At 36.6% G+C, this 25,268-nt stretch overlaps 4 protein-coding genes across 9 annotated transcripts; 3 read left to right on the top strand and 1 right to left on the bottom strand.

Annotated features, from left to right (window-relative positions):
• The first annotated feature begins 582 nt into the window (after window positions 1-582).
• On the top strand, window positions 583-6,303 carry LOC111606851 (nucleolar and coiled-body phosphoprotein 1-like). Of its 2 annotated transcripts, none has more exons than XM_023328193.1 (8): window positions 583-811; window positions 2,692-2,744; window positions 2,835-2,908; window positions 3,030-3,094; window positions 3,188-3,350; window positions 3,897-5,144; window positions 5,224-5,324; window positions 5,440-6,303. In XM_023328193.1, exons 1-8 carry the CDS (start codon window positions 704-706, stop codon window positions 5,467-5,469), a joined length of 1,842 nt encoding a protein of 613 aa, XP_023183961.1. In that variant the 5' UTR covers window positions 583-703; the 3' UTR covers window positions 5,470-6,303. The 2 variants fall into 2 exon arrangements, with proteins under 2 accessions (XP_023183961.1, XP_023183960.1); XM_023328192.1 differs by having other exon boundaries at window positions 583-838.
• Window positions 6,304-6,518: 215 nt separating this feature from the next.
• tmco6 (transmembrane and coiled-coil domains 6) lies at window positions 6,519-12,593 on the top strand. Of its 5 annotated transcripts, none has more exons than XM_023328323.1 (13): window positions 6,519-6,720; window positions 7,665-7,765; window positions 7,844-7,956; window positions 8,043-8,226; window positions 8,326-8,430; window positions 9,274-9,365; window positions 9,474-9,590; window positions 9,712-9,826; window positions 10,140-10,320; window positions 11,521-11,615; window positions 11,706-11,873; window positions 11,970-12,041; window positions 12,176-12,593. In XM_023328323.1, exons 1-13 carry the CDS (start codon window positions 6,600-6,602, stop codon window positions 12,239-12,241), a joined length of 1,530 nt encoding a protein of 509 aa, XP_023184091.1. In that variant the 5' UTR covers window positions 6,519-6,599; the 3' UTR covers window positions 12,242-12,593. The 5 variants fall into 5 exon arrangements, with proteins under 5 accessions (XP_023184091.1, XP_023184090.1, XP_023184093.1 ...); XM_023328322.1 differs by having other exon boundaries at window positions 9,709-9,826; XM_023328325.1 differs by having other exon boundaries at window positions 11,970-12,094; window positions 12,176-12,266.
• Window positions 12,594-14,579: 1,986 nt separating this feature from the next.
• LOC111607016 (membrane-spanning 4-domains subfamily A member 4D-like) lies at window positions 14,580-20,295 on the top strand. Its single transcript, XM_023328753.1, has 7 exons — window positions 14,580-14,629; window positions 14,728-14,953; window positions 15,041-15,151; window positions 16,881-16,937; window positions 17,074-17,193; window positions 17,298-17,411; window positions 18,673-20,295. Exons 2-7 carry the CDS (start codon window positions 14,735-14,737, stop codon window positions 18,724-18,726), a joined length of 675 nt encoding a protein of 224 aa, XP_023184521.1. The 5' UTR covers window positions 14,580-14,629; window positions 14,728-14,734; the 3' UTR covers window positions 18,727-20,295.
• Window positions 20,296-20,361: 66 nt separating this feature from the next.
• On the bottom strand, window positions 20,362-23,378 carry LOC102232942 (fructose-bisphosphate aldolase B). Its single transcript, XM_005795299.3, has 9 exons — window positions 23,271-23,378; window positions 22,552-22,664; window positions 22,254-22,465; window positions 22,104-22,158; window positions 21,867-22,027; window positions 21,701-21,784; window positions 21,439-21,613; window positions 20,842-21,041; window positions 20,362-20,606 (listed from the first exon to the last, which is right to left on the bottom strand). Exons 2-9 carry the CDS (start codon window positions 22,661-22,663, stop codon window positions 20,511-20,513), a joined length of 1,095 nt encoding a protein of 364 aa, XP_005795356.1. The 5' UTR covers window position 22,664; window positions 23,271-23,378; the 3' UTR covers window positions 20,362-20,510.
• Window positions 23,379-25,268: the final 1,890 nt, after the last annotated feature.

Genomic DNA, 25,268 nt, shown 5'->3' with positions numbered 1-25,268 from the left:
AGAAGTCAAAAGCGTTCTGAGATAATAAATGTTTAGGGTTTGACCAAGCCGGAGATACTCCTTCTCCAGCTCAGTGACTTGGATGTTTTGTGGTGGTACTCTAGATCTTCCTCTATTGAATTTCTCACTCTGTCCCAAACTTTCGTTCAGACTTAAGAGCATTACTCCATTGTCTATACCCAGCTATTCTTGCAGAATTGTGGAGAAGCTGGGAACTATGTTTTGAGGATACACCCTGGAGAGGACAAAGGCCAACACCAAAACACACAAATAGCAGGCACAGACTAAATTGCAGTGTTCTGGTGCTTCCTAAACACGGACTGAAGATTGTTTAAAATTGATTCAAAAATAATAACTTGTGTTAGAATTATCTGAATTATTCAGATAATTCAGTTTTTTTATCTGAATTCAAAATAAATTTAAAGCGCATTAATTCAGATCTAAACTTAAAGGAATTTGGTTTCCTTCAAAAATGTGGTTGAATAATCCGTGAAATAATGAAAACTAAAAGGAGGAAACGCCAACACTATGAACTACATCTCCCATGATGCACTGTAGCGGCTAAGGGAAATACGTCCTGTATCAGAGTTCAACATGCGGGTTTCACTTTAAACGAGTCCGTGTACCATGTGGCTAGTTTTAACGACAAAATCCTCGTTTCTGTAGCTTTCTGTCTGTGTGTCTGTCCGTTTTCGTTTTGATCATGTCTGTGAACGCATCACAACTGGAGCTGAACCAGCTCATCTACCGCCATTTGAAGGAGCATGGTTTCCTTTCAGCTGCAGAGGAGCTTCAGAGGCACAGCCCACAGGTCAACACAGTGCTCACAGACATAATGGTACATAGATTAGTAACGTTAGTTGGTGCAAAAAAATGCGCCAAACTCCGCAAAATGCTGCGGACTTATGAAACGCTAATCAGTGAGTGTGTTTTATCATTAGGTGCTTTGCAGGGACAAAACTTGTGCTGGTTCAAGTTTAGCCCTCCGATATTTCAGAACAAATAGTTACTTTGATTAAAAAAAACAATGCTTTCTTGCATTAGCAGTTATTGTAATAATGTCTTACCAGTTCACAAAAGCTGTATATTATCAGTTGCGTAAATGTAGCCTATGTTCTGCAATGATGTCCGGGATTTTCTGTTCAAAGAAAACGTACTGGGATTTGCAGGAACTCTAGTTGGGATGATGGGAACTTGATGGTGCTTGTTATCGGTCAGCGGCATCCTCGGATTGGGATTTAGAGATTTTAGGAGTTATTATCACTCTGCAAAAGAGTGAAATAACTTAACATCCCCATCAACTCGCAGAGCCAGTGTTTTCTGGCAGCTTTAACATGAAATTGTATAGATTTTATTAATTGTTTCCTTTTAGTAGCTTTTTCCTGTTAATTTAATTTTTAAGATTCTTAAGTGTACGGGATCTACTGCAGCTTCTTACTGTGGAAAGTAGGGAAATTATCACTTCTTAAGATGAAAACCATGAACCTGTAAATTTAACACATTCAAAATGAAAAGCTTTTTAAAAGAATGGTTCTCGCTGAACAGGCTGATCCCAAAAAGCGTTTTTTTTTTTTTACTTTTGTATTAAGGACCTAAAACTATTTGTCATTCAGGTGCAATGGAATATGAAGTTGCTTAAAAGAAATAAGATGGATTACAGCGAGTTGAAAGTTGTTCTTAAAAACTAATTCTCATGAAAACTTCAGTTCAATTTTTAAAGGTCCCTTTTGTCCAATATTTTTCTTCGGATAAAAGTGTACTTACAGTTGTGTAAGAGATGGGAGCAAAGAAAATCCTTCATATAATCTTGTTTAAATCAGATCTGTACTGTGTACATTTTTTGGACAGCCTCTTACTAGCTGTGTGCATTTACAGTGACGTTATTGGCATACAGTGCCTGACCCTAATTTTTGGTACCCTAGGAAAATATATTTGTATATTTGAAAATGTATTTGTTGTTGAAATGGCATTATCACACACTAAAATAATAACGCTGCAGTTATGAGGAGTCTTTTACCATCATTATCATCTTCCTCATTAAGGAAACTTTGTGGTCTTGTTCAGAATTTATAATTCATGATTACTCTGACCATTGATGTTGAAAATCTGAGATGAATGGCTATTTTTCTATTTCCTGACTTTCAACCACATGCCTTGCTTGAATGAAATGTTATTTTCTCTTTCTCATGTTGAGGAATATTCATTCATTACCCAGAAAGAATGGAAATTATAAATTATTTGCCAGACAATCTGATGAACTTAAAAAGCAAAAAAAAAAAAATAATTTAACAAATGTGCCAATGAATGTTCTCTAAATTAGGTAAAGCTCATACCAAAACTGAGAACGTGTCATTTAAAAGACTATAATTGAAATATTTTGACACAGTGTCATGATTTGGTTCTGTCATGAGCAATAAGATTTTAAAAAAAGATTTCTTTGAGATCTTCTAGTATTGGTTTTGATTTTTAATCTATTAAATACAGTAAAGCCAATTTGACAGATTAATTTAGTCAAAATGGAGATGCAGTTAGCCTGGGGGGGTTAGAACATTATATCACATATAATTAATGACTTAAGAAAACATCAGAGTACTGCAAGAACTGTTTTATTGAAATAATACCAAGTTTGAAATACAGTCTGTTCAACTGTATTGAATTTGATGTTTTAACTTTGTTTTTTATTTCCTACAGGTGGAGTCAAAACCATCAGTCTCTTTATTAGACATCTACAAATCATGGTTAAAGTGAGCCTTTTTTTATCAAACAGAACGATTATCTCTGGGGATTTTTCCTGCTTTGACATGAACTCAAACTGTTGTTTTTACTCCTGATAGGAACCCAAAAAAGAAAAGGTGTCCAAAATCAGAAAAATGCTCGAAATCAGGAGAACAAAAGACTCCCTCTAAAGGTGCAGCTTTTATTTTTCTCTTACTGGCATTCATATTTTGGAAATTAATGTGGCTAGTATTAATACTATTAGTAAGTATTCAGATCCTTTTTAACATATTTTGTCTGCTTGTCATATTAAGCCAAGACTGCCTCAACAAGGAAGAAGACGGATAAACCAGCTAAAATCCCAGCTTCACCAAAGAAGGTAAACCTTTCATCTCCTTCTGTGTCACCTCTTCAATATTTTCAATCATTTTTATTCTGTTTTCTTTCTCTCTTTTTTTTTTTTTTATTAAAGTCTGTTCCAGCAAAAAGAAAAAAAAGTGACGAAAAGCCAAGTCAAAGTGTTAAAGCAAAGAAATCTAAGCCTAACACAATGGAGAAAGCTTCTGGTGACGAATCTGACTCCGACAGCAGTCTGGATATAGAGAAGTGGAAGAAATTACTCGACCAGTTGACAGGTGGGAGAGTGTTTGTGAAGTTTAGTACGTTTTGGCAATGTGAATATGTTTGCTGTGCAAAAGTATTCCTACTTGCTGAAATGTTTTACATTTTGTCTTGTCACATCCACAAACTTCATTTTAATTAAACTGTGAAATGGGAGGAGTAAAACTTTTTACAAGTAAGACTATGAAAAGTGTGGCATGCATTTATGTTCAGCCTCTCTGAGTCAATACATTGTAGAAATATAACTTGCGGTGATTACAACTGTAGATTTTATTTGGGTGTGCTACTACCAGCTTTGAGCATCTGGAGATGAGTTTATCAGTGTCTTTTCTGCACAATAACTCGACTTCAGTCAGATTGGATGAACAGCATAGGTGTGGACTTTGCCTGAGCCATTTGAAGACAGGAATGTGCGCGTGTGAATCTTAATCTTGTGTCATAAAATGTCAAAAAGTATATTAAAGTTTGTGGTTGTAACACCACAAAATCTGAAAAGTAAATGCAGCTCCCGCTGGTGTTTGAATCATTCAGCCAAAATTCTGTTTGCTGTGTCTCTGCAGAGGTTGACGTTGCCAAGATGGAAACCATCAACGCTCTGGCCTCTGAATCGCAACCCAAGAAAAAGAGAGTCAGAAAGCCGCAAGCCAAACCTCTGTCCGAAGCTGACGCTCCTGTCCAGCAAAATGGTGAGACAATTGGACAGAATGAACAGGGCATAGAGAAAGTTGGGACACAAACGCCGACAAAGAAGAATGCAGCAAAAAGGAGCAAGAAAGAAAGTCCAGCACGTGATTCCTCCCCGACCATGCAGAGTCCGAATAAAAGAGTAAAAAGTGTAGAGGACAAGCAGGCTTCATCCGAAATCCCTGAGAAATTTGAAAAACAAACAGAATTACAAGAAATGTTGGTCCCTGTGAATGCCAAAGATGCAATGGCACAAGAAACCAAAAAAAAGAAGAAGAAAAAGAAAGAAAAGGAGAAAAATGAGGACAAGATAGAGGGGAGTGCAAATGAGACAAATAGTGATGGAAAAGACAGCAAAGAAAAAAGGAGTGAAATCACCGAGCAGGAGGAGGCTGGTAAGACAGAAGGAGCAAAGAGAACGACTAAAGAAGGAAAGATGGAAGAGAGAGGCAGTGACGATGACAACATTTCTGAGTTAAGCTTACAGAAAAAGAAAGCGAAAAAGAAGGAAAAAGACAAATCCAGCAGCGAGGAAGGTTTAGCTCAAATAGACAAAAAGAAGAAAATGATGGTTGTTAGTGAAGAAAATTTGAAACAACCAGATAAAATAATAAAACCTGGTAAACCAAAGAAAAAAGAAAATAACAATATGGAGGGTAATTTAGAATATGTGAGTGTGGGGGAGGAAGGAAGTGGTGTGCAAACCATTGAAGAAATAGAGAATTCTAAGGAAATAGTAACAAAAGAGAAAACCAGTAGTGAGGAATATTCGGCTGAAATGCATAAAAAGAAAGCAAAGAAAAAGAAAGACAAAAGCGTTATGGAGGAAAATTTAGAGCATGGAACTATGGCAGTAGAAGAAAATGTTGAAGATGAATACAATTCAGAGCAAATAGGTGGGAAAAAGAAATCAAAGAAGAAGAAAAGAGAGCCTCTTGGCTGCAAAGAATTCCCAGAGGAAGTCGTTCAAGAAAAGAAAGCAAAGAAGAATGAGAAGTCTGATGAAAATGATTTAGTTGAAGAAGAGAAACCAAAAGGTGACGATGATCATACGAATAATAAATGCACATTAGAGACGGACGAGGGGAGTCTGGAAGTCACAAGTCCTCTGAAAAAGAAGAAAAGTAAGTCATAAGCAGAATGTGATAATGGCAGTGTGCAGTTTTTCTGAGTTTGTTTACCTTAATCTTAATTTTCTTTCAGAGAAAAACAAATTAAAATCAGACGAGGCTCCAGAGGAAGCTGAAATTTCTACACAAAATGCCTCGACAACACAATCTAACTCGGCTGACGTCCACAAAAAGGTACAAAAAGCCTTCAAGATTAGCAGATTAATGAACTGTAAAATGGTCCATTTCTTTACTGTTCAATCATACATGTAGAGTAACTGTAACTAACTCTGATATTAAACTTCCACAGAAAAAGAAATCCAAGAGGACAGAGTCGTGAGAAGAATTGACTCCTTAACCCAGTAGAAGCTCTTAATGAAGCTACGCATCATTTCTAACCAGAACTACATGGGTTAGAAAGTCAGCATAAAAAAACATGTAAATAAAATGGACATTTTAATTTTTGTACTATTTGTACTTTTTTTTAATTATTTTTAGGCACTGTATCACGTAAAGGTGTGTATTTACAACATGTCATGTTTTGTATCTGATATTTGACCTGGGAGACTTCTACATTAAATTCCTGATCTCAGAGTTAACTTCATATGTTGGTTCAAGGACTGCAATTGAAAAAAATGTCCCTGTACATTTTTACTCATCTGTTGATATTTATTCACTCCTCTGCCACTAGGATTTTGTGGCCAAGAAAACATCTCTCAATTATTTTTTTTTTACCATCTTTGTGTTCATAAAAAAATTACTGTTTATTGTTTAAGGTGTTTTTAAAAACTTTGTCAAAAAATATTATTTTGTTTTGGTGTACATTGCACATAAATGTTTTAATGCAAAATAAACATTATAGTTTTGTATTAGACTGTACTCCTCTTCCTTCTGGTGTCCCATGTAGAGCATGCACATAGTAAATTGTTTTAACATTTAATTGCTACAGTATATGTGAAAATTATCCTGTATTTGGTTCTGGTATGTCAAGAATATTGTATAAATTTGTGACTCTGCCTGTTTCTCTGCCAAAGGCCCTGGCAACTATCGGGGTGCATAGCATCATGAACCCTGAAATACTACAGCATTCATAAATATCCAATGAACCATGAAAATATTTCACCTGGGTTTTAGCCACATACTTTCTCAAATCAAACATTCCCCTTGTGCATTAAAAGATTACTTTTATACAATAAAAATTACTTTTTTGCATAAGATTGGTCTGTTACCTTTTTTTTTTATTTGCCATTCGTGTCAACAAACCCACTTGTAGCTGTAGCAACTTTAAAAGAAAACAAAAAATTCAAGCGTTGCATTATGTGCTGCCGCTAGGCGGCGACGTAGCCCGTAATGGGAGGTGAAGCGACAGCAGCAAGCAAGAGTCCCGGATGTCATGACTGCCATGGTTACAGTTCCTGGTTACGCCGACATGAACTGAGCATCTGACGGAAAGTTTGTTCTTGTAGTTTTATGCTAAATAGTTTTTTTGCTGCCTGTGGAATGTGGAGATTAAATAAAGTTCGCCATAAAGCTGGTGGGCATGCTAACAACCTGGAGGAGCTCAGGACGAAGAGGAGAGAAAAAGAAAGAGGTAACACTTAGTGGGTAACTCAGCTGTCAGTGGGTGTATGGAGAACTCAGTATACCCAAACTTATTTAGTTTGATTTAAGATGGAAAACCACTACACCCAACAAACTGATCGTCAGCAGGTTTAGCCACCTTTTTAATGGAGATGTTTGGAGAGTTTGCTGATCTCAGGAGGCTATAAGATGCCAGGAAGGAAAGCTATCAGTAGCATTAAAGACAGCTCGTGTTGCTCGTCATGATTATGTCATTAACACAAATGCGTTTCTACAGTTCTTCATATAAAAACAACATCACTTTAACTTCTCTTTTCTGTGTTTGTTTCCATGCAGCTTCAGTCTTGTGTAGCTCATTGTTTTGTTTTTTATTGACTACTGTTGCTATCTTCAGTAAAGCCATGTGCTTCCTTCTTGTGTGGCACCTAATAACTAAAGATTGATTGACCTGAGGAGGGTTTGAACCGATTTTCAAACGAGTCCATAATTCCACAGTGGGGAAAATTGCTTACAAGTAGCAACATTTGAACAGTTGCTAATCTTGCCACTCCAAGTAAATAACATCCCACCAATATCAAAGCAATGTTGAGAAATTACAAAAAGCCTAAGAGCTCAATTTCAGGCTCTATACGGCTTCGTTATCTCTCGCACCTTGCAATAATCGAAGGTACCATGATGCTGTGAAAGATAAATATTGTCACAAACTTGCCCCTACACTGGACAAAAATCCTTAACACAGCAGCAAACATACAAGATAAGTGCTGAACAGAAAATAATGAAGGTGTTGCAGTGGCTTAGTTAAAGTCCAAACATGAGCTTCATTAAAAATGTTGTGAAGCTAGCTTTTGTTATAATTGATGTAAAATCCGGTAAGCATCTGAAAACTGATGGGCTACTTCCAAATGACTTGAGTTTCAAAGCATTGTTGGGGTCTTATTGTCCTTTCTGCTTCAGCCCTGAGGCAAGCCCGCAGAGACAGACAACTTGTGAGCAAGAGGCTCCTTCGTAATGAAGATGAAGAACAGGACACCATGGAGGTTACACCTGGGGAACAGGTACGTTTCATTAGATCTGATTGATTATTTCCCCCTAGTTTGACAATATGAGGATATACTGATTTTCTTCCTCCCCAGGATGTAGTCACCTTGTTCCAAAAACTTCACCATGGCGGCACAGAAAAAGAGGCCTTCTTAAGACCCTTGAGTAAAGCTCTGCGTAACCCATCAGCTCAACTCACCTTCATTAAGTATGGTTTTTACATCCATCACCATAAAAAGTGAGTTCAGTCAACTTAACCTCTGATGAACTGTGTGTGTGGACGTGTCCTATCAGGCTGGAGAACAGCATGCACCTGCTGGTCGGCCTCCTCACCGGCTCTGACGCTCGCTGCCGTCTGCAGGCTGTTCGCTGTCTTCATGAGCTCTCTCACTCCACCCACACCAGCGTTGCGTCCGCCTGTCTGCCCGCTACCCCCTATCTGCTCACATACCTATCAGGCCAGAGCACCAAGTTCACAGTGGGTCTTCACCCATCTCACATGTTCATTATTAGTAGCATCATGTTATTAAAGAGACAGTTTTTAGCTTAGAGTTTGTGCACGTTTCTATCTGCACAGGAGCTGTGTCTGTACACACTGGGGAATATATGCCCGGACAGCGAGACGGTAAAAGAGAGGCTTCTGGCCCAGGGAATCATCCCAGCACTGGCCGGCTGTATACAGGTAAGCTAAAAGTTGTGATGGAAAAGTAACTGTATCTGGAGTAATTTCTGTTTATATGTTTTTGCAAAATCTTTAAGAGCATCTAACCACATTTGGGAAAAAAAAAATAACAAGATGAAAAATTCTATCTGCGTTTGAACAAGAAATGACCTGCAAAACATCTCAAAAGAGCTTTACAATACATAATTTTGAAATTGATAGTTTTGTATCAATAATTATTCCGTTGTTATTTTTGTTAGATTTTGGATCAGTGAGATAATTAGAGAGTTTGGAAAAGTCTGGAACTTGCTTTTATCATTTAACTTTCCAAGTCTGGATAAGCGAGGCAAAAATTACTTTTCTTTAAAATTTGCTTAAAGAAGAAAATTCTTTTTGGGTTTACATACTGAGTTACATCCATTATTTTTTCTTTACATATAGTTTTTTTTGTAAATTATCTTTCATTCATTTTTTTCTTAATTGTGTGACTTGCAAATTAATTTAAACATAACAATATGTTTTTCTCTAATGAAGAAGAAAATAGATTTTCAAAACCTAATAATAATACATAATAATAATGGGGTTTTTTTTGGTTTTTTTAAACAGAGTTAAAGTGTAAAGAATTGCAGTGTGAGCTTTAAAGAATAAGCATCTACAGTTTGGTAATTTAGTCTAGAGTAAACAAATAGAAGTGTTATATATTTTAATGTTGCCACATATAAACCAGTTTTCTTTGCCAAACTGATGAATCACGCTGTTTCAAATTTAATAGAGAAATGTTTTAATATTTAAAGGTCTGTAAAATCTCTGAAATTTGATTTTGAATGTGTAATTAAAAAAATCTGTTTTTATTTGGCATTTCAGAACCACAGACATAACCTGGCAGTGGTGGAAGCTGCAGGCTTCGCCCTCTTTCAGCTTCTGCAGAGCAAAGATGCAGCGCAGAAAGTTATCCCGTCAGTACGCTCAGGGCATCAGTTTCCTCTTGGAAAATTACATGTTCTGAACAACATTACTCTTTAACACATGTGTAAGTTCTGAGTAACTTTACTGTGTGCTTGCAGGACAGTCCTGGCCTCCAGCTTACCTTCACAGCTGCTATCAGTTCTGACTCCTGACCCTGATTTTGGTCTGGCTCCAGCTATAGAGTGTGCATGGTGTCTGCACTCCCTCACATCCAGGTGAAAGCTTTGATATTCAGACACTGGTGTTTTTTTCATCTTTGCACATTTCTTCTTACTTGTGGTAGTAAGAACCAAAAGATATTTGTTTTCTATCTTTTCTCAAACTTGCATTTAGCAGCTCTGAGGATCACAGAGAGCTGTTGGCGCAAGGGGCCTTGAGGCAGTGTGGTTCCTTGTTGGTGTCACTAGGTGGTGCTGTGGCTGATGGAAACACTGACCAAGGCGTGGAGCTGGTGTGTAAATTCTTACTTTTAAGCTTTTATGCTTATTGTCACTTTATACTGGTTTCTTTTAAAGTTAATTTTTACCTTTAGTCCCATTGTACTGTGCATTTTTTTAATAATTGAAATTTTTCTCAAGGCAAACTGGACATCACTGTTAGTATAATTGAAAACGTGCATCATATTCTTTCTTGCATGTCAGTTAAAAAACAGATTTAAAGTAGCCTTTTGTGATTTAATAATTTGTGATTATTTTGTTTTTAGAATATTCAAGTGTATTCAAATTTGTGCCATTATAACGATGAGTCAAAAATATCCTTTGTAGCTTGTGTGTCCCCTGCTGAGGTGCGTTGGAAACCTCTTGTCGTCCTGCCCTGCAGAAACTCTCCACTCTCAGCTGGGTGGTGTTGATCTGGTGGCGCCGCTGTGTGAACTTGTTGTTGCCCTTATTCACACTCTGCCGGCCCTCGCCAGAGAGACAGCCTGGGTCCTCAACAACCTCACAGGTGAGAGCCGCCTCCAATCTCAATCACTGTGACTACAAGTTAAGTTTTTGTAACTGGTTAGGTTTTGAGAAGGAACAAATGGTCTTTAATGAAATGTCTTCTACTAATTTCTAAGTTCACCTGAGGTTAATATCACAGTATAACTACAGCAGACTTTAGATGTTGGCTAGAGGAGATCAGTGAATAAACAGCTTCACTAAGACAAAGTAACACAGCAGACAGGTCGGAGATAAAGTTGTGGAGAACTTTAAAGCATGGGTTGGCTATTTTACTTTTTTCTAAGCTTTTAACATCTCTGGGAGCATTGTTTAATTAATCATCTTCAAAACTGGAAGGCGAATGCCCCGACTGTGATCCTATCAAGACATGGTCATCATCATAAAATGACAAGCCTGACAGGGAGAAGATTAGAGATGCAGTCAGATATGTAAAGAAGCTGCCCAGCTCTACAGATCATGTAGGAGAGTCTGTTGATATGACAACTATTAATTGTGCACACCACAAGTCTGGCCTTTACGAGAGTATGGAAAGAAGAAATCTGTTGTTTAAAAAGCCACAGAAAGTTCAGCATTCAGTTTGACAGTATCATCCTTAATGTACCATCCCCAATGTAGAAACATGAGGGTGTCAACATCATGCGGTGCGGAAATTTTCATCACAAGGGACAGGAGTCATGGTCGGGGTCCACCGAAGTCCTTAAAATTGATTAAATATATTATTTGCAATAAAGCTTACTAAGCTTTGCACAAAATCAACCTTTTGCAATTGAATTATTTTACACAAAATTAATTATTCTTATCATGTATGCCATACTTTACAGATTTTTAATTGTAAAAAAAATTAAATGCATCTGTCATGATGTTGTTTTCTTAGTTATTTAGTTAAAATCCATATAAAATATATTGGATCTTGTAGTTGTAATGTGACAATGTGTACTTTAGCAAGAACAGTAGACTCAGCAAAAAAAAGCTATATTTCCTAAGACATAAGCAGCCGGAAATACCCAAGCGGTGGTTGTTATTGTGAAAGAGAAGAAATGTGTCCTATTATCCTTTACACATCTGAATGTATTTAATCACTTGCAATGTTGCTAACAGTTTAGCAAGGCATTTCTATAAATGTTTGGAATAATTCAGAAGCATTAAATCCTGTAATTGTTGGTCAGTTTTAATCTGTGTTTTTCTCGCCTCTCTGTTCCAGCCCACTCCACAGAATCTTGTTCTGCTCTCTTAACTTTAAACTTGGTGCCGAGACTGTTGGAGCTTCTTCCTTTTTCTCAAGGCATTAATACTATGGTCAGCAAAAACTAAAGCCTACAGCTGGTACTTATTGTGCCTTCTCCTTTATGTCTAACACATAACAGACATTGTGTGTGTTACATTTAGGTTCTAAGGGTTTTAGCAAACGTTGCCCACAAGAAAAAGGAGTTCTGCATCCAGCTGGCGGAGCTTGGACTGCTGTCTGCCATCACTGCTACTTTAAAAATGGCCGACCAAGACATAGTGACTCTGAGTCTGGAGGTCCTGTTCATGATGATCGTTAGCTCTCCGCAGGTATGCGGGGCCTAATAAAATGCTAAAACAATTCACTTTAGCTAAGCTGTTATAACAGTGTTTGCCTTTGTTAAATAAGCCTGTTATTTCCTCCAGACAGCAGAGCAGTTTGTCAGCCAAGGTGGACTTTCAGTTTTAGAAGCCATTCAGTACAACAGCGATGGAGAGGTGAGGCGAAGGGCAACATACCTCCTGGAGCAGCACATACTCAGGGAAAAATAGTATGAAATAACCTTTATTTACTTTGACTTGCTTATATTTGTAGGGGCTACATTATAACAATATAAGCTTTTGTGTTGTAGATGGAAAACGTTACTGGTTCACCCGACCCAATCCCAGGACAACTAAAAGAAAAGGAAAGACTTTAAGGATGTTGAGTAATTTGTCTTAACAGTTGTATTGTTTTATATTCTACAACCTCTATAATGTTATCAAATGGCTACACTTATTTTTTAAGTGTAAATTTTTAAATATTTTTTTTTCTAAATAATGAATTGTACACATTTACTTTTTTGTTCTGCACAATTAGTCAAATCCATGAAGATTTGACAAAATCTAATACGCAGTTTATAAAATTACCTTTTTCTACAACGGGTTTCTATGCTGGTACAGTATGTTCAGTGTAATGTGTCTACATCCCCAGTTAGCAATGTACTAGTCAATAAATTTTTATGTAATGAAAATGTTAATTTATTTAAGTAAATTGTAATAAAAGTGAAACTAAACTTATTCTATTGATTTATTGCTCCTAAACTGATATGTTTCTGTAATTTATATCTGTTCATTTTTGAAAACTGTGACTTACAGCTTATAAAAGCCCCAAATACATTTTCTCAGAATATTACACAAAACCAACAATTTTTAATATCAAACTGTTTTGTAATGGTTATATCGCTGTCTTCATGCTCATGGAGGAAAATGGCTGCTTGGACACTGTGAGCAGTCATTGACTCCCTTCATCAGGCAGTTAAGCCACAAAAGTGCATTATTAAAGAAGCTTGGAAAATTGAGTAGAAGGTAAAAGTGTGGTAGAAAGAGGTGGGCAGACAACTGGGCTATAAAGAGCTTTGAGGGGTTTAATAAGCAAAGAATTTTGAGGGAAATTCACACTGTGTGTACGACACAATTCAGATCTTTAAGCCCCACCACACAAATGACATCAGATACAACTGAATTATTCCTTCTGTTGTACCACTTCAGATTACAAAATGACATGAGCTGGCCATAGGAGAAAAGGGACTGAACGGTTGAGTGACCTCAAGAGATTTCTGGAAAACATTTAAATTATCTTCCATTTTGAGTGATTTGTGTAAGGGAAAACTGCGAAAACTGTGGTTTAAGCACATCATTAAGGACTTTTAAATTAGTTTCATGTGCATATCGATCTTTAATCTGACTGCATTTGTATCTCATTTTGTAAAACCTTTGGTGTCAGCAAAATAAAAAACGACATTTTCACACACACAAAAAAAACAAATGATTACATAGAGCAATAGTTTTCTCATGGGTAATGTCTGCCTTTAGTTTCAGAGTTTTAATCTGTTAGCTGCTTAGAGGAAAATACGCCAGAATTTCACTATTCCTGTTTTTATTCACAAGAGTTCCTTCTTGCAGTTTCACATGACTAATTCACACAAAAAAACGTGTTAGTATCTGCATTGCTCTGTTCTGTAAGATAGTTTCCAATCTTTTCCAGTAGCAGAAACCATAAACTATGTAAAATACATGTAACCCTTTTTTCACTGTCTGACAGTTAGAAAAACTTGAATTATTTATATTTTCTAAATACCAGAAGAATGAGTAAGAGTAAGGAAACTGTATAAAGGCAATTTCTACATAAATCTGTAGGGCCTTGTAATTTAGTGTAGTGTGCATCAGATACCAATTTCAGAGCAATAAACCATGTACAATGTAGCCATGTTTTCTTGGAGTGCTCAAAAACATTGACTTCACACGTGAATTATCTACAAACTTAATTTGGGCTCAACTATAATAATACCTTTGGGGGTTTTCCTCAAGTTTTTTTTGCCACCCAGGTAGTGAGCCATGTTATTCATATTAAAAATGACCAAAGTTTGCTGGATAAAAGCCTTAACAAGCTATGGCATAGTCAGGATATGTTACTTTTTTTCAGCAGGTAGACTTAGAGTTAGTAATTTATTTGTTGGAGTAACTTGTGTTTTCCCTTTCATTCTTTCTTAATTTTATTTTTGCAATAGTTTCTTTCTCTCCATTCCAGCAAGCACAAAATGTTTTTTCTTAAGTAAAAAGAAAATATTTGTGGGTTGTTTTTTTTTCCTTTTGGTGTACAGTATGTTTTTCTTCACAGCTAAAACAAATCCACTGCAACTATCTGCCTGACAGGTCGTTGCAGTGTAAAATTAATATTTTAGTCACAAAATTAAGATACCATAGATTATCTGGCAGTCACCAGATTATCCATGGTATTACATGTTTGTAATGTTACAAACATGTTGTTTTTAATCTCTCACAAAATAAAGCTTTTGTTTTATTTGTTTAATCCATCAAAAATATAAAGAAATTAAACTAAAGTTATTTATTTATTGGGTTGTAATTTTGATTGTTGTGGTCTTACATACTGTTCAGGCTGTGCAACTCCCTTAGCAGTGAACGGTATCAAGCCCCTCCTCTTGTTGGAAAAAAAGGAGAAGAAATCAAATTTCTTGATTTCCTCTGGTGATCAACAACATCCCCTTCCTGTCGTCTTATGCAACACATTTTACATGGAACTCTTGGTGAGTTACTTCGTGCTTTGTATCACAATCAATGCATTCTTTGTTTATTACTGTTCTGTGCGTAGTAAGTGTCGGATTTCGTTTTCCTGCCTTTACAGTATTCCCATGCTGGAAGAGTATGTACAAGACCGGTTCAACAAATTCTTGCTCTCTTTCAGCTGCAGTACAACACAATTGTGTAGCAGCTTGGCAATGGAGGAAACCGAGTCAACTATGGTAGAGAAACCAACAGGAGAAAGTGAGAATCAGAAGTTAGATGAGACCCTGCTGTTGTCCAGCAAACCTCTGCACCGTTTTGTCCAAAAACAACCCAGAAGCTTTGGGGTAAATTCAACTCGTGAAGAAACAGGGGAGGTGTATATTCATATACAACTGTACACGCTGAATATATTTTTGTTTTGGATTTTTCAGATTGTGATTCTGATGTTTGGTTGTGCTGAGATTGTGATGGGATGTGCAATGGCTGGTACTACCATGGAAACCTCATTCAAAATGTATATTCCCTTCTGGCAAGGAACTCTGGTATGTATGTTTTTAAATGCTAAAGCTCAAGAACAGATCTTTAATTGTTTCTAGAACATTCAATTTAAATATATATATATATTTCCCTGTTTCTAGTTTAACTTACCATAGACAAAGAAAATAGAAGGAAACTCCTGACCAAGCTTTGTTCCTGCTAACTCAGCAATTTCGAACATATCATTTTTGAGCTCATGTATTGAGCAATTAACGTTGCTACTTCTATTTTAAGCATTTTTCATAGAATACAAAACGGGAGAAGTATTTTTAATTTTGTTCTGATAGTTACATGACAGCAAAAGTGTAATATATCAAATATGATGTAACAAAATCTGGCATTGTTTTTGAAATGTGTTCTTTGTTTTGTTTGAAGCATTTAATAGTGAGTTCATTCTTCTTTTCTTTTTTTCTTTAATCTGAATTTCCTGACAAATATTTTTTTTGTGTCGTGCTCAAACAAGTTAGCCAACCAGCATTTCAAAATTAGCACTGTTTACATTCTTCGTGGTACATATAAAGTCCACTGTAATACAGGGTTGCCCATTTTGGAGTGGAGCTTGGAGAAAGCAGAAATCAAAGCAAAAATTGTGCAGCTTATTTTTAAACTAAACAATTTTGAAATAATTTTTTTTATTGAAATAGCTGCTTAATGGATGTACAAATTTCAGCCATAACATTGTGGCATGCAAAGTAAATGGCATCAGACGTCTGAATTGGACATTTAAGGTGGCTTAAACCTTCACATGAATGCAAGCTTTTCATAAATGTCCTTTTAAGACACATATGTGTAGAAACGCTACTTACTATTTAGTGCCTTCAACATTTTGTACATTTATAATTTTAGACCCTTTGTATTCAAATCCCATTTGATTGAATTAATAGAATACATTAGAAAATGGAAACAGCCCTTACTGTCCAGCAAAGGGAAAATTCAGGTGTAACAGCAGCATCTGTTACAAAGGTTCTCAAATGAAGTTCTTAAAGTGTTAAAAACAATATATATAAAACAATATTAATAATAACAATTATTTTAATAATAACAATTTTTTTATTATTCATAATAATAATAATAATTAGGACAGAAAATACTGTGCAGTTATTAGAAATAAAAGAGACAGACTTGAGATCCAAGGGATGTGCAAATGATATGACCATAATGAGTTTAGATAAATAGATAAATTTATTTATTTTTAAAACATAGTTTATGGAAAGGCTGAAAGTTGGAGCTGAAGCTCATTACAATTAATTATTATATTTCTTTTAAAAATGTTTTTACCATATTTATTTATTTATTTTGAGGGCTTATGGCAACTTTTAATCCAGCAGATGGCGCCCTTGACAAATAAACAAACACGTTACACTTTAATTTTGAATTAGCTCCCATGATACAATACAAGTACATCAGTAGACATTGCCGAATCATTCAAAACTACCTCATCGTTACCTCATACCTTGAAAAAACACAAAAGAAAAAACCAATTAAAGCAATATTTCCTCCTTGAGATGCAAAGCAAGAAAGAAACCTCTTATCCAGTTAAAGTTGTGCCCAGCACAGCTGCTGCATGACCCAACTACTTCAGGAAACAATAGATGTAGCTCACCTGTTCAGTGGAAAAGCAGCTATCCTTACATGATGTGGTTATGGATGTAACTGGATAAGTAATTCCATATTAGTACATTTGAGCTGAAAATGATTGGATCTTTTGATTGATGTGGATGTTTGTATTTGAAGTTCATTACATGTGGAGCCCTATCTATCTACACTGAGTTACATCCATCCAAGAAGATGGTAAGCCTCTTGATTTTTCTTTTAATCCCTAGTTTTACGATTTATGCACACTTTTATCCAACTTTATTACTGACCATACAATCTCTCTTAATTAAAGTTATCTTATCTATATTATCTTTGTAATCTGACTGCACAGGTGACCGTATCCCTGGCCATGTATGTGGTCTCTCTGTTGGGCATTATTATCACCATTGTACGAAGGATAAGCTTAATCGGTTTCTACACGTGGCATCTTCGGATTTACTTCCACAGTGCTGTAAGCTTTATATTTACGCTCTTCCTCCTTTCTTTTTGCTATAATGTTTGTCTGTGTGGATAAAACCCCCTTTTAGTATTTTACAGCTATTTTTTTTACCTTAGATGCTATTTCTTTGGGTGGAAGGAATCTTGTTTGCATCTTCCCTGCTTGTATCAGCATTTCTTATCTTCTTGAGCGCCATCGCAGGTTATGCATTAAGATCTACGAGAAAGCAGGTAATATGTTCTTCAACGATGTGTTATTTAAAAAATGAAAAGTTAAAATTTATGTTCTACCTTTCAATGCTGAGCCTCTGCAGAGTAACTAACAATGACTGGAGTATAGTATTTCAAAAAGATGATAACCTTTTGGAAAGTGAAAATTTGTCATAATGGTCACTTGCACAAGATACCAATATTTTGAAGCACCATGGCCAGAGTTCAGATTTAAACTGAGAGTAAATATGAAAGAGAGTATTTGGCTCTAAGCAACGTTTAAATAAAAAGCTTTAACATGACAGATGTCTCTGGTTACCCTTATATCAGCTCAAAACCACTAAAATGAGACAGAATTGTATTTGATGCACTTGTTAGTGGAAGGAAATACTTTGTGTGCACTGAAAATGTTTTCACTGTAGCCTGATTTAAAGTACAAGATGACCAATTACATCACACTATGCGTTACTAGTTAGTGAATTGTTTAATTATCAATATTGTGATTATGTGATTCCATTTTTAATTATCTACTTTGAGTTACTGCTGAACTCAAAGTTAAGTTTACATTTCTAATCAATTTAGACTTTAATTATTTAAACTGTTAATCCAATCCAGTCAAATTTTATAGTGTTTAATTGCATACCGTTACTTTTTGGTACAGAACCATTTACATCTTCTTGTATAAAGAGACAACATTTTATTTATGTTACTTGTATTTGGTTTATAAAAATAAAATTTAATACAATGGGTTTACTTGCCTGTGCAATTATGTATATTCATTATAATGTAAATGCATCATTTTCTGATCCTGTGCGACCTAATATGAAAAAGTCATGCATCCCTTTTTTATCAGTAAACAATCTGCATGACAATAATCAATCTCACAAATAAGAAACAGTGTGCATTTTGCAAAAGATTGATTTTTATTTCTACAGTGGCATCTTATAGAATATTGTACTTCATAAACTTCATTTTCTATAATAAACTCTAAAATGATGTTTAAATCTGCCAAAGGTCTAAATTTCTTTGAGTCCACAGTATACATTTTGAAAAATTATAGATATTTTTATCTCGATTAAGAGGGAAATTCAATTTACTTTTATTACATACACAATGAGGTAAACAATTTGTCGAAAAACACCTTAAACTGACATCTATTAGACTATAGCAAATACATGAATGATAGAAGAAACTAACATAATTGTGATAGGAAAACAGTTTGTCACAATGCTGTCTGTCAGCTATTGAGTTTTTATCATTCATTCCTGCTTCTTGTTTTCAGATTACTGTCCAGCGCTTTGTGATTGATCCTCAGAGTGAAGAAAACACAAACTAGGACCAATGTTCTTCAGTCCTATTCTGCACTTACATAACACTGTTTTGTTCACTTCAGGTGTTTTTATCAATTATGTCATATACTGTATATGTTTAACATGTATTTCAAACTGCTAGACAACATGAGATAAATATCTTATTTTAATTGTTGAAGAGGTCACGTGGCGCAGATCAGTTTTCAAATAAAAAGCAACCAGCTCCTTCCTCCTCATATAGCGAGACGTAACAGTATTTATACCCCTTAAACATTTCCGTAATAAGTCACACTAAAAATTCAACATGACATGTATTGAATTGTTTTTTTTAAATTAACATAAACAAAATAACACATTTAGAATTACATTTAGAGCCAGGGTTGTGTACCCATTCTTCATGTAAAAAGACTTCATCTCAATCTATGAAGTATGTGAATTTACTGACTGACATAGATTGGCAAGTTTTACCACAGATTCTTAGTTGGATTAGGTCGGAACATTTGGCCGTTCTTGCACATAAATATCCTTTGGTAAAATCCGTCCTATTGTAGCCATAGCTGTGTGTTTGGTGTGGGTGTTCGAAGGGAAGGTGGATCTCCACCCAAGACTCCAAGAAGGCTTCGTATTTAATTCTATCAATATTACAATCAACTTTGATCATCTTCCTTGACTACTAGCTGTCTTTTGAACTTGAGCTGTAGATATCTGAATCTCCTTCACAGTTACCATGGAGCTCCTGGTTGTTTCACTGAGGAGTGCTCTCCTTTCCCAGCCTGTCAGTTTAGATGGACAGCCATATTTTGGTTGCTGTCTGTCCATTTTCAGGGATATTGTTTCACAGAAAAAACTGTATTTGTGCTGAGTTTAAATTACATAAAGATGGACTCGTTAAAAATTAGGTAATTTTTGAAAAAAGCTAGTTCTTTTGGATTTTACTGAAGGTTTGAAAGCCACGTATCATGTTTCTTCCACATTATAATTATGCATAGCATTGTGTTATGTTGATATATAACAAATAATACAAAATAAACAGAGGCTTATGGTTGTAACATGGCAAAAACCTCAGAAGGTTCAAGGGGTATAAATACTCTTAGAAGAGGCTCTATCCAGTTAATCTCAGATGAGAAAGATTTTTACAACACCTGCACCAAGTTAGAAAAACGAAACTTTTTCATTGTATTTAAATTTAACCTGAAAAATTACCACTAACATCACATCAGTAATATTAGACTAACAATGTATTTTTTATTGAATATTATTAATTAAGTGTTTATTTACTGCTGTTAACCACTTGCTTTAGTTTTTAATCATGTAAAAATGTTTTAACAGCTTTCATGGTGACCAACTTCACATTTTTAATCAGATTACTTTATTTTTGTAATAAATGTGAATTAACTTTATTGCATTAACTGATTTTAAAAAAAATTTGCTTAAATAAATTTGGCTTACAAGTACGCAGATGTATAAAAAAAAAAAAATATGCATCAGCATGTCTTTGCATCATTTCTGTATCTGTATTGTGCAATGTAAATTTACAGTAGATGCCCTAACACTCGTTATACCTTCGGAAATAAAAGAGATATAATAGTATCTAACTTTATCTAGTAATAGTTATGGCTCTAAAATTTGGACAACCAAAAAGAAAGTCAAAAAGTCACATATTTTGGAATTTTCAGTTTATTTCCCTTTGATGTTATCAGCTTTTATCAACAATAGCTCGACATTACGCTGGAAATCTTCTCATGTTATTGGTGATGCAGGGGGACATCAACATTTGGTCCACATGTATTTTTTTTAGTGTTCATAGTATTTAATAGACGTAGCTGGCAGTGTAAAGGGACTGCATAGCAGCCTGGCTGGCTGGGGTGGCAGGCTTGTACTCTCCTTTGGAGGCCAGGCCATTGATCTAATGGGAACAGAGGAGAGGAGAAAAGGGCAAAGTCAAACAGTAGCGTTAATGATCAGCCAAGTTGCATGCGTCACTTGAGTGCAAGACTGAACAGACAAAAAGCTTTAAGAAATCAATCATTCACAAAACTGTGTAAAATTGAGTAATTCCAGATAAGAAATATTTAAAGTCCAGAATGGCTAATTGATGACTTGGGAACTCATTAATGGCTTCCTGTCTGTCTGAGGCTCACCTTGGCCCTGGTGAAGAAAGCGTCCTGCGCAGCTTTCTTGTTGGCATCTTTGCCCACCCAGGCTGCAAGAGCGGAGGCCTGGAGTGCTCGGCCGTAAGAGAAGGTCAGCTTCCAGGGACGGTGGAGGGGAACTTGGTTGATTGCGTTCAGGTTGAGGGACGCCTCCTCCTCACTCTGGCCTCCAGAAAGGAAGCAGATGCCTGAAAAGGTGGCAAAAAAGAAGCACAATTTACAGTTAAAATGTTAAAGTAAGTTTCTATTTAAATGTTACAAACAGTTAATATTTTTCCAGGAGAAGGCAACTCTCCGTCAGGAGCCTGTTGTTTTACTTTCATCAGTTATTTCTATGAGAAAGTCCCTTGGTGGTGCACCTAATTCTATCTACCTACAAGATGAAAATAGTATTTTTCTTCTCTATAAATAAAAATGTAATCTAAACCTAACAACTAGTTTAAACTAATCTGGATTTAGACTGAATGAGAGGGAGAGAGACATCTGTTGCTCCTAACATTTTACTAGAACTTCACTTTATAAATCCTAAAATATTCCTTTAACCTGATTCCTTGTGGTTGGAGGAATCAGCTCCACTAGGCTTACCTGGCACAGCAGCGGGTACAGTGCGCCTCAGGGTGGTTACTGTTGCCAAGGCGACATCCTGGGGGGTGTATTTCTTAGTGCAGGAGTGTCCAGCGGTGACCATGTTGGGTTTCAGCAGAGTTCCTTCCAAATACACATGGTGGTCATTCAGAGCCTTGTACACAGCAGCCAGGACCTGCAGATAGATACATACACATAAACATGAATGGGCATTGATATCATGTAATTGTTATGGAGTTGGTGTGCTTTGTATTATACTAACCTTCTCTGTGACATACTGGGAGCGTTGCAGGTCATGGTTACCATCAGGCAGGATCTCTGGCTCCACGATGGGCACCAGGCCATTCTGGAGAAGACAGGGTTAAAACTAATGACATCTAGTTTCTTCATCTGCTGTCCATTACTGCAGCTAAAACTGTGACACAGACCTGTTGGCATATGCTGGCATATCTGGCAAGAACATTGGCGTTCTCTGCAATGGCGAGAGCTGATGGGCAGCCATCTGAGATCTTGAGCACACACCTCCACTTGGCGAAGTCACAGCCGTCCTTCTTGTACTGGGCGCACCGCTCCGAGAGGCCATCAAGACCTAAAAAGACACAAAACATCTCACTCTGAATCGTTTTTTAGAAATATGCAAAGAAAAGTATGTTAATGGTAGTTACCTTGGGTGGTGGTCTCTCCATCTGTTCCATTCAGACCAGCTGTGCCTTTGTCTACCTATGCCAATTAATCACCAAAGAGTAAGTAAAATCAAAAAATTGTCAACACTCTTTTATTAACAGTCTTAGAAGTTTGCATGAAGATCTCTTCACCTTGATCCCAACAACAATCCCCTTCTCCTTGATAACCTGGGGGAAGAGTTTGCCGCTGTCTGACTTCTGGTAGAGCGTCTCGTGGAAGAAGATGACCCCACCGATGCTGTTGGCAATGGAGGGGTCGGATGAGAAAAGGATCTCCCGGAAGCAGCGGCGGTTCTCCTCTGTGTTCTCCACATTGATTTTCTGCAGCCTCTTCGCCATGGTGCCTTGAGGGAAGAGCGTATTTTCAGTCGAACATGACCAACTTGCAGTTGCTCCCCGTGGCAGAACAACAACCAAGACCGAGACTAACCTGTTGATTCGTCCGCAGCCAGGATTCCCTTTCCTGGAGCGACGATCCTCTGAGCAATGTCAGAGAGCTCCTTCTTCTGCTCCGGAGAGAGGGCTGGGAACTGATGAGTCATCCTTGGAGAACCATATCGGATTATTAAAATCAACTTAACATTTTGCAATGAGAGAGGAAAATGCGTTGCATTTTCACATCTTATGGAAAATGTCTGCTATTACACATCCTGCTTTTCTTGCACCACCTCTCCAGTTAAATATTTGGTCTGCATGGTTGAACTTTGGCCTTCAAAACAGATACGTTATTCTGTTTAGACCTGCGACCTGAGTTCATAGTTCACTTTGCAACAGGTTGACCAGCGTTTTTTTCTGCAGAGCAATGAAAGAAAAACAAGGCACTACAACTAAGATCTTGGTGACAATTTACATGCAATACATTAACTTCCGCCAAATGATATTTGCGCAAATACTTTTGCACTTGATTTCTTTTCACCTACCACCATGTCAGAAAAAAACATCAATGCAAATTCATATTTGAAAAAAATGTAAACATTTCTGTTTATTAGCAGTTAAAAATAGTTAACAAACCGCCTCTAACCGCCTGTGAACATGTGCATAGTCGCATGCAGACCAAACCCACTTATATGTAGCTCTGCTGCAGAAACTAGTCACGTTCTGAACAATCCTCACAAATTTCTCAATTGACCAAATAAAAACGAATCTCACTTGAGTGTTTTATCAAACTGCGACGACAGCTGAAGTGACAGAGGGCCTCCTGTTTCCTCCCAGGGCTGATCGCGATGGTGATGAAGAAGGCAGAAAGTGGGTGAAGAGTTGTATTTATTCCTGTTGAGGGTGGAGGGGGGAGGTGCTCATGATGTGGCGGGAGGCGGGCCCGGGGAGGAGGGTGTCACAATGAAGACGCAATTGGCCCCCGCCAAACCCATAAAGGCGGGCTTCATGGTGATGTCGATCTGCTTCTGTGGACTTCACAGTTCATCGCAGAGCCTGGGATTGAGTTTGGGGGAAAACATGAAAGAGAGCTTTGTGTGAGTGTAAAGTCAAAGTCCGCACGAGCGAAGAAATCAAACAGAGCAGGGAGAGCTCCTCCTTTAGCTTTGCAGAAATGTAACTGGAGAGCTCTGCTGCAATGTTGCAATTCAGGTTTTGCATCACTTCTGGGGGGAATTGTAAACATTCACAAGCAAAGATTTGTATCTTGCAGATGTATTTTAAGGATTCTCAAAACAGGAAGTTTGTTCAAATAAAGATGAAGGACAATCAGGAGCTGCGTGTCAAATTTTGTTTTCATCACTGTGCAGAAAACAAATCAGACATGCATCTGCATGTCTGACCTTTGAAAAGGTGAGACACTTCTCACCTTTGAAAAATCTATTTCATTAAAGTCAATGCATAGATCGGTTTTAAATCGTTGATATCATTACTATTTTCTTTTGCATGTTATATTTTGATTGGGTTGAAATTTCACTTCAAATATGCAATCCATAATCTGAGGTAACTTTCTGCACACACAAAAAGTATACTTGTTACATTCCAAGGAAAACAGCTTTTTAAAACTTGCATCTTCATGCAGTTTATGCTGTACATTGCATGCATATCTTTTTACATCGCTACTTTTTAAAAATAACTTTTATCTAATCCCAAAAGATGGGGACATTTGCACCCAGAGACTGAGATTGATGAGACAGCTTTTACACAACCTAGACTCTGCACCATGTGCAATGTCCTCTTTCTAACTGGAGTTCAGAGTTCAGCCTTTGTGGGTGATTTTATTTTCACATACTTTGTAGTTCTGAAAAGTCATCCAAAGAATCTTGCTTGTCCCAGTGAGTGTACATAAGATAGTAATTAAAACAGATTGCAGGGGACAATTGCTGGTTTGAATGTGGGACTGGTGGGAAAAATACCAGTTGTGTAATACAACTGCTGTGTCATACAACTGGTGGGAAATCCTGAATATGCCTTTCAGATCTGAAAAACTGCATATTTCTTGTGTTATGGCATATATGTATAATGTGTAATATTTGTATATTCGTATAATATGTATATGTAACCTGAATAATGTTGTTTTCGCCAGGGAAAACTATTACAACTGCAGAGCAACAACATATCTTAAAAAAATCTGGAAAAAAGAAAAGATTCCAAATCCTCAGGCAATTATTTCAGGAATCCAAGTCACTGAGGCTCAAAATGCCTTTAGCTCTGTCATGTGCTCTGATGGTCTGATCTAGATGAAGAATTCTGGACTTTGGTAGACTTTGAAACAAGCAAAGACTTTAGATAAACTAACTAGTGAGGTAGAGATTGTTATCTGAGTGTGTTTCAAAAACAGAACGATTTCGTCATGTACTGTGTCATGGGCCTTCTGTCTGGGCCGTCTGAAACTGTTGGCAACTAAGTTTTGGACACAAGCAAATATAATGTGAAAATATCTGCTTGGAGAAATCAGACTTAAAATATTTATTTTAAGAAAATTGAAAACAATTTGCTAAATTCTAATGTTTTTAATTAGAAGTTCATTAAAAATGTTCATGCTGTGGTAGAAGCATCAGTGAGTTTGTTGTGCAAATGAGCTGACTGATTAGTTTTATTTTGACCCTTGCTCAAGCTAAAAAATAAATAGTTTAATCTTTACTGAAGACGGATATAAAAGGTAAACTGGTCCAGTATGGATCCCTGATTAACTGACGGAAGCTCATAATA

Source organism: Xiphophorus maculatus, chromosome 23 (genome assembly GCF_002775205.1).
Source record: "Xiphophorus maculatus strain JP 163 A chromosome 23, X_maculatus-5.0-male, whole genome shotgun sequence".
Lineage (NCBI taxonomy): Eukaryota > Metazoa > Chordata > Actinopteri > Cyprinodontiformes > Poeciliidae > Xiphophorus > Xiphophorus maculatus.
This window is presented reverse-complemented; position numbering and strand designations above follow the sequence as displayed.

What these genes read in the sequence shown, in the direction of transcription:
- LOC111607016 (XM_023328753.1), top strand. Translation starts at nt 14,735, where the DNA reads ATGCTGGAAGAGTATGTACAAGACCGGTTCAACAAATTCTTGCTCTCT. An exon ending in CCTTCTGGCAAGGAACTCTG is followed by an intron (nt 15,152 to 16,880) that starts GTATGTATGTTT and finishes TTGTATTTGAAG; the next exon opens with TTCATTACATGTGGAGCCCT. An exon ending in GGATTTACTTCCACAGTGCT is followed by an intron (nt 17,194 to 17,297) that starts GTAAGCTTTATA and finishes TTTTTACCTTAG; the next exon opens with ATGCTATTTCTTTGGGTGGA.
- LOC111606851 (XM_023328192.1), top strand. Translation starts at nt 704, where the DNA reads ATGTCTGTGAACGCATCACAACTGGAGCTGAACCAGCTCATCTACCGC. An exon ending in TCCCAGCTTCACCAAAGAAG is followed by an intron (nt 3,095 to 3,187) that starts GTAAACCTTTCA and finishes TTTTTATTAAAG; the next exon opens with TCTGTTCCAGCAAAAAGAAA. An exon ending in TCCTCTGAAAAAGAAGAAAA is followed by an intron (nt 5,145 to 5,223) that starts GTAAGTCATAAG and finishes ATTTTCTTTCAG; the next exon opens with AGAAAAACAAATTAAAATCA.
- LOC102232942 (XM_005795299.3), bottom strand. Translation starts at nt 22,663, where the DNA reads ATGACTCATCAGTTCCCAGCCCTCTCTCCGGAGCAGAAGAAGGAGCTC. An exon ending in ATGCCAGCATATGCCAACAG is followed by an intron (nt 21,785 to 21,866) that starts GTCTGTGTCACA and finishes TGTCTTCTCCAG; the next exon opens with AATGGCCTGGTGCCCATCGT. An exon ending in CCCAGTATGTCACAGAGAAG is followed by an intron (nt 21,614 to 21,700) that starts GTTAGTATAATA and finishes ATCTATCTGCAG; the next exon opens with GTCCTGGCTGCTGTGTACAA.
- tmco6 (XM_023328322.1), top strand. Translation starts at nt 6,600, where the DNA reads ATGCTAAATAGTTTTTTTGCTGCCTGTGGAATGTGGAGATTAAATAAA. An exon ending in GCTCAACTCACCTTCATTAA is followed by an intron (nt 7,957 to 8,042) that starts GTATGGTTTTTA and finishes GTGTCCTATCAG; the next exon opens with GCTGGAGAACAGCATGCACC. An exon ending in CTGACCAAGGCGTGGAGCTG is followed by an intron (nt 9,827 to 10,139) that starts GTGTGTAAATTC and finishes TATCCTTTGTAG; the next exon opens with CTTGTGTGTCCCCTGCTGAG.